This window comes from Eurypyga helias, unplaced genomic scaffold, assembly GCF_000690775.1.
Source record: "Eurypyga helias isolate BGI_N326 unplaced genomic scaffold, ASM69077v1 scaffold8378, whole genome shotgun sequence".
Lineage (NCBI taxonomy): Eukaryota > Metazoa > Chordata > Aves > Eurypygiformes > Eurypygidae > Eurypyga > Eurypyga helias.
Window position 1 is genome coordinate 36,368 of NW_010268847.1, and position 6,860 is coordinate 43,227.

At 49.1% G+C, this 6,860-nt stretch overlaps 1 protein-coding gene across 1 annotated transcript in view; it reads left to right on the top strand.

Moving 5' to 3' along the window:
* Positions 1 to 6,860, top strand: part of SLC25A22 (solute carrier family 25 (mitochondrial carrier: glutamate), member 22) — a 27,499-nt gene that overhangs the window by 16,582 nt on the left and 4,057 nt on the right. The window contains exon 5 of the mRNA XM_010157880.1: positions 5,293 to 5,411. Within this exon, the coding sequence (XP_010156182.1) occupies positions 5,293 to 5,411 (119 nt within the window). The remainder of the gene's footprint in view (positions 1 to 5,292; positions 5,412 to 6,860) is intronic.

Consider the following 6,860-nt stretch of genomic DNA (forward strand, 5'->3'; position numbering starts at 1 on the left):
GGGGGAAGTGGCATAAAGCCTGTTTTCGAAAGGCCAGACTGGAAACAACAGCTGTGGTGTAGGAAGCTCCTGGCTGCAAATTGCTGGAGGAGTATTTTTGGGATGTATCACCGCAGGTTTGTGCTAGACTCCCTTTTCCCCGGCCGTGCTCTTGGATGCTGCTGGAGGCAGTGTACTGGGGCAGCAGGACCTCTAGTTGGACTTCTTGTGCCCTTGTTGGTGCACCCATCTCCCTGAGTCTGGAGATACGTGTTCCCACAGCCCTCTCCACCCTGGGACTAGCGTGGAGAAGCACTCCTGCCTGTACAATGCTTTTCCCCTCCCTTTTGGTGCAGGAAGGATGTGCGCTCACAGGCAAGGGGACTCGATTTCTACTTCTTTGCCTGTTTCGGTTTTGATGGTGAGACCATTATGACAGCCTACTGCTAAAGCTTCTTGTTTCACAAGGAAACAAAACTGTCATCCCAAGCTGTTCTGGTCATTTAGGAACGAGGGAGGCCCGGGTGAGTTGTATGCATGCTAGAAACCCCCTTGCTATGCCATGGAGGAAAGGAATAAAAACAAGATACTGAAAAACCCCAAGGCGCCCCGTGACACTGATTGAGAAAGGCAGTAAGGGTCAGACATTGTCCTGTGGTGGTTCTGGCCTGAGGGCCTCTGCAGCTCCCAGGAGAAGAAGTAGGAGATGACCCATAGAAGAGCCTTCAGGCCTGTCCTTGTCCCTCTCTGTGCTGGCTGGACTACACGGCTGGGGAAGGCAGGATGCAAGAGAGCGGGAACTTCCAACCTTCAAGCTGCTGGAAACAGATGGGATTTTTTTTTTTCTGCTGGATTTCTGAAGCTGGATGTGTTGAGAGACCCATAATCTCACACTGCTGTTAAAATAACAGTAGCTTCACTGTCCGGAGCAGAGGATGTGAGGAGTCACTAGCGCTAAGTGAAGCCCTTGAGTACGAAGCCCCTGGGTATGAAGCTAAGAAAGCAATTTGTATCAGTAGTACCCCAGCAGGTAACTGGGACACTGATTTTTCGGGTGCTCTGTGGGCGAGGCCTCTTCGATAGATGTAAGTATTGCCTGCTTTTTACATCCTCTTTGAATTTAGGCATTAAACACTTCGTAACAATCGGTCCTTTTAAAGTGTCCCACACGGCTTCATGTTTATCTCTGAAGTGCTGAGTGCCAGGCAGCTGTTGTGTTTGGCATGTCTTTGCCAGGTTTTGTTGTTCATTTTTCAGGTTTTTGGTTAAATACTCGGCCTCATCTGTGGTAAAAAGTGTCTCATGGCTTCTTATGACAGAGATTTCTTGCTCATAAAAACTCTCCAGTGTCCCTGGATGAGTTTCCTGCTGCTCTTCTCCAAGGTGTGTTATTCCCTTACACCTCCAGTCCTCTTTAATCTTGACCTTCATTTTGTTTGCTGTTCTCGAGCAAAGGCTGGCAATCTGCTGACTTAGCAGCTCGGATTCCTGGGAAGACCAGCACGATTATGTTGATTGTGTCTTTGCTGATGCCAGCAAATTTTCTTCCTTTCTGCTTCCCCCTGCCTTGTGGTTTTGCTCAGAGAAGAGAAATAGCCAACTGTAATCCTGAGACAAGCAAGGCACTTTTCCTTCTCTCCCATACAGACGGGGAGACTGGAGCTTGTTCTCCATTGCTCTCTCAGCGGATACGTCTCCCCAGAGCTCCTTCCTTCATCTCTTCCTCTTTCAGGCTCTCCTGAAATACTCAGCCCGTCTCTCAGGGTGAGGCTCAGGGCATTGCAGTGGGTTGAAGCTGTAGACATCAAAGGTCAGCCAGGAAGTAAATGCACTTTCAACTGTTAATCTAGAGGGAACTAGAGGTGGGCTGTTTAATCACAGCATACACCCGTGAGAGGAGCGTTGCCCTTGGCTCCATTCCACGTGCATGTCTTGGGATGAAGCGTGGGTTGTGTCTGTGTTCAGCGTGCCCAGGTGTGTTGCCCTGTCCATTGTTCACTTCCACAGGCATTTGTATTGGAACAAAACACTTGGGATCTCCTGTCAGGGCAAACCTGATGTAATGGGGGCAGGCACAGAGTCACCTTCCTCTTGACTTGGTCCAGACATGCCACACAGAGCTGCAGCCAAAGGCAGGTGGTACCATAGCCAGAGTAATGTCTACCAGAGCAACGCTTAATCTGGTGATGTTACTCTGAGGTGCATCTGTGCCAAATCAGTGCTTTGGTTTGCTTGTCCGAGGCATTTTTGAACCGACGCTGGAAGCAAGAGGGACCTCGTGATGGAAACTTTCTTGCTTTTACATTTCCCAGCATCGTAGCTCTGGCTTTTTTCAAGTATGGTTGCAATGGCTTGTTCTTCCCCCTTGGAAGATTAAGGGTTGGATTAAAGGCACTGAAGGACAACTCCTGTGTGTCGGTCCCCTAATACCAAAGACCCACTGTTTAAATTGTTTGAAAGCTGCTGACCTCTCTCTGGTTTGAAATTCTTGAGGAGCTTTCTGTTGTGTTGACAGGCCAGAGGCAGAGGTGGTTTGATGAGTGAGGAAGGTGATGTCCAAGATGGGGACAGTAGCCTTTTGGGTAGCAAATAGAAACATACGGTGTTGTGTGCATGTTTCCTTAGGTCAAAGATTTCCTGTCTTTGGAAATTTTGTCATCCTTATTCGGGAATGGCTGAGTTTTGTCCCTGCCCAAGCACAGTCAACTCCTACGCTGTCAAGGTTTTTCAGAAACTTGGAAAAAATCCTACTCTGCTCCCCTGTGACATCAATATACCAATGCTTTCAGAAGTCCGACCTCTGGACTGACATGTTGCTCTTGAAAAACCCTCCATAAACCTCTCGTTCTTGCCTTTTGACTTTCTTATTTTTCAGCTCTAGTTTGAAACTCTTATTTGGATTATGAATCTTCTCCCCTTCCCATTTGACACTGTTGATTTGTCACTAATTAATTGCATGTTAGTTAAAAAAGTGGAATGACTCATTTCTGCCAGTGCAGAATTTGGGGCTGTTGTGTTAATGTTATATTTAACACCCTCTTGCTGTGATAAAAGATGGTTTCTGCATTTGTAGGACAAGATCCTTGCTGGGGTTGCAGCTTTTAAAGTTAGTTGAGATGTTCCAGTTTTTAAATCACTGAGGATAAGGCCTGTGGTGCCTTAAATATTTAAACCCCTTGGTCATCTAGAGATGAACTGTTTTCCAACTCCTTTTGTGTGCAGGCCGGTGATGTTTAGCAGGAGTTTGATGCCTGTATGGCAAACGTGAAACCCTCTGGCAAAAGATTTACTTATCTTAGGCTATTTTTTTCTTGGACTCCTCCCAGTTCCCAGGATGTGCAAACCAGAAGCTGAAAGCCCTTGCTGTAGATGCTTTTGATGTACCTGTTTGACATCTGTAAAATACACTGGTGCACATAAATCCTTTGCTGGGTCACAGTGGCATAGCTCCATGGGGTTCAGTCAAGCCAGGCTGACTTTTGTTGGCTGGGATAATGGTCCACAGATAAACACGTAGGGCAAATCTTCCTGATCTTTCAAACTGGGTATCGAAGTGGGCACCAGGGATGCTCCAGGGCTCTTGCTAAAGCGGGAGATGCTCTGCTGTGCCATAGAGGAGGCCTGGCAGGAGCTTCTTGGGGTGGTTGGCTTCCTCCCACGGCCAGGCTGCGGGTTGTGCAGCCTTGCTGCTGGCTGTACTGAGCCATGCAGAGATTGGTGCTGTGCATCAGGCTGCCCGAGAGTGTGAGTGCCGGCGGGGCACCTCTGGATTTGCACACCCGGATACCTCCAGGAAAGATTGCTGCACACACTTCAGTGCCTGTGTGGGTAACTACGCGGGAGGGATTGTTCTTTGTAACCTCTCATCTATGGGGGAGCTGGGAAAGGGGATACTGAGATGCGCCTCCTTTGGCCTCACAGGAAAGCTCTATATTTAGTTGCTGGTAATCTCCATTAGGGCTCTGTGCCTCTAATCCCCTGCTCTGATACCCTCCCTGGAGAAGATGAGATGTGGAGAAATCAGCCCAGCTGACATGGTGGGCCAGCAGGATTATGGCACATCTCCCCTCCCTTTCCCTTAGGATTGCCATCAAAATTCTTTGCTGGCCCGCAGTTCCACAGCTGTGCTGTGTGTGCATAGGAAACCCCTGGTCAGGGAGTGTTGCCTGGCTGCAAGGGATTAGGGCATGTCATCAGGGGACTGCTTTTGCCATAGGGAGGGACTCACCTGGTGTAGGTGAAGATGAGGTACTGCTGCAGGAGCAGGGCTGGGGGAAGTAAAAATACTACTTGCATTCAAAACAGGAAAAAAAGGAGGCTGTTTACCTCTGGCTGAGTGATTTATATATGGTGGGGTTTTTTTCCCTCTTAGAAAACAGCAGATCAGAGGCACTTTGTTTTTATAATCAAGTCCGTGCTTTCTGGTGCAAAGGAGTGAGAGTTCTTTACAGAACAAAACCTCACCAGTTTCTGAAAATTGAGGATTTCTGATCATGTGTATCCTGAGTTCCTCTTCTTAGTCTTAGCTGGGCTGTTTTGTGGCCTTGGGATGGGGGGAGCTGCAAAATGCTGCATTTTGTTAAGCCAGAGCACGTCTCTGATAATCCCTGCTCTCAGGATGCACAAAGCTGCAGTGCCATCCCTTGTCCCTCAGGCAGGAGCAGTCTAGTGCAAAGGCTCCTTTTTCAGGTTTGGAAAGGCTGGGGAGGTGAAGAAGCTCCTAAACACAGGGGTACTGCCTCCCTGACTCTCGTGTTCACCATTTATTTATTTTGCCTTTGCCAGAGAATTCCAGAGCAGCGACTTGAATATTTTCCCCCTTTGGTCCTTGCCCTGTGGTCCCTGTTTGTTTATGAGGATATTGATGGTGTTTAAAGGACTAGGCTGGCAGAAGGAAAGCTGCTTATCCCCCTTATTGCTCAGGTCCTCCGCTGCCCTCTGAAGCAGTACCCTTTCCAAAGGCTGTGTCCTGACCATGGACAACACTGGGCTGGGAGAGAGCTGCAGCTCCCTGTCTGAGGATGGGGATTTGTGCTCCCTTCTGGGGCCTTTTTGGATGGGCTTGTGGCTTTTTCTGAATGTTCCGTTTCTGGAGCCAAAATAGGTCCTTTCCTCCAGATCAGGTGATGCCAGCAGAGACGGCAAGCCTGGGCTATGTTGAACTGTCAAGCTTAGCAAGTTCCCCCGTCCCCTGGGCTGCCTCTCCTGTAACCCCCAGGGTCAGAGGGGTGCCCTGAGCCCCTGCACCCAGCTGCCTGGTGTTACTCCAGGCCAGCTCCTCTGATTGACTCTTTCTCTCTTTTCTTTGGGCAGGAAAAAGCTGACACTGCTGAGGGAGATGCTGGCGGGCTGTGGCGCGGGTACCTGCCAGGTGATTGTCACCACTCCCATGGAGATGCTCAAAATCCAGCTGCAGGATGCGGGGCGAATTGGTACGTGGGCTTCTCTTCCCTGTGTACTGAGCAGTGGGGGAAAGGGCTGGGACTGGGCTGTCAGGGCAGAGTGCAGGGGAATGAGCAAAGAAAACCCTTTTCCTTCCACCTGCTCTCCCAAGTCAGAGCTATCTCGGGCTGTAGCAGGAGTTTCTCCTCCTTTTCCCAGGTGAGTTCTCCTCACCCTTTGCTCACCCGGCTTTGCAGCCACCCTTGCAGTTACAAAAGGTGATGGGGTTTTTTCTCAAAGCAGTATGTTTGGCAAGTGAAACAGCAGATGCTGTTGCTGGATGGAGGGAGATGGGAGAGATGACTGGGTGGTCAGCTTGTGACAGATTAAAACTTGTTAGTTACTCTGCACCCAAGAAGGGATTAGCATCCTCCAGTGCTTTTCCTCTGGTGCTTCCTCCATCTCTGTGTTATCTGACGTCTATTCTCTTCTACTCCCGTAGCACGTCCCTAACAGCTTCCCAAGGGGATGTGTCCTTTCCAAATGACTTGGTTTCCCTCTTACTCTCTCTTTTTTTACCTCCTAACAAAAGCAGCAGTTGTCTCAGCTGAAACAGTAAATACAATTATCCTGGCACACTGGATTTGGAAGCGGGTTGGGGTCAGGCTCTTGGGGCCGTGAGCAGGAGCTGGCAGGTAGAGGCAGAAGGCAGTGCAAACCTTTTGGCTACAGCGTTGTGGGGCATTTCTGGTGAGAATGGACATTCTGGCATGGAGGCTTTGCAGGGAAGAGCTGTTTGCTATCTCCTTAATCTCTTCCAGTAGGCAGACCAGGGTATGGCCTTGTCCCCCAGGAGCCCTGCATGACAGTTACATACCACATCTGTGGCCCTTCCCAGAAAATGTGTCCTTTAATAGCTCCTTTGATGTGGCATTCCGGAATAATCACGGATTTACTTTTTCTTTCCTCTCTTGGCTGTTTTTAATGCAGACCTTATCCTCTTTGTGTGTATTATTTTAAAATGTTTGATGGAATTAAGCCATGGTTTGAGGTTTCAGCAGAGGTTTTTGCTGCTGCGAACCGCCTGCTCTCTGTGTGGCAAGAGACCTGTGGTGTGCCGGTGGCAGCCAGAGGATTGCCTGCAGGTTGATGTGCTCTCCATCTTCTGGCCAAAGAGTAGAAATTCATCTGTTTGAGAAGGTTGGGAGGAAACAGGTTGCATTTATAAATGTGGCTGAGGAGTGCCCCCAGGTTAGTGATTGTTTTCAAGGGAAGGAAGCAAAGAACAGACCTGTTAAACCTCTCACTTAGGAATATCTTCAGTTTGTCCTAACAGGGGCTCCGGGACATGGCTGGGAGCAGGTACTGTCATCTGCCTGCTCACAGCAGCTCCTTCTCTTGTCTTTGACAGGACAAGGGTTTAAATTGAAAGAGGGGAGATTGAGATTGGATATCAGAAAAAAATTGTTCTTGGAAAGGGTGGGGAGGCACTGGGACAG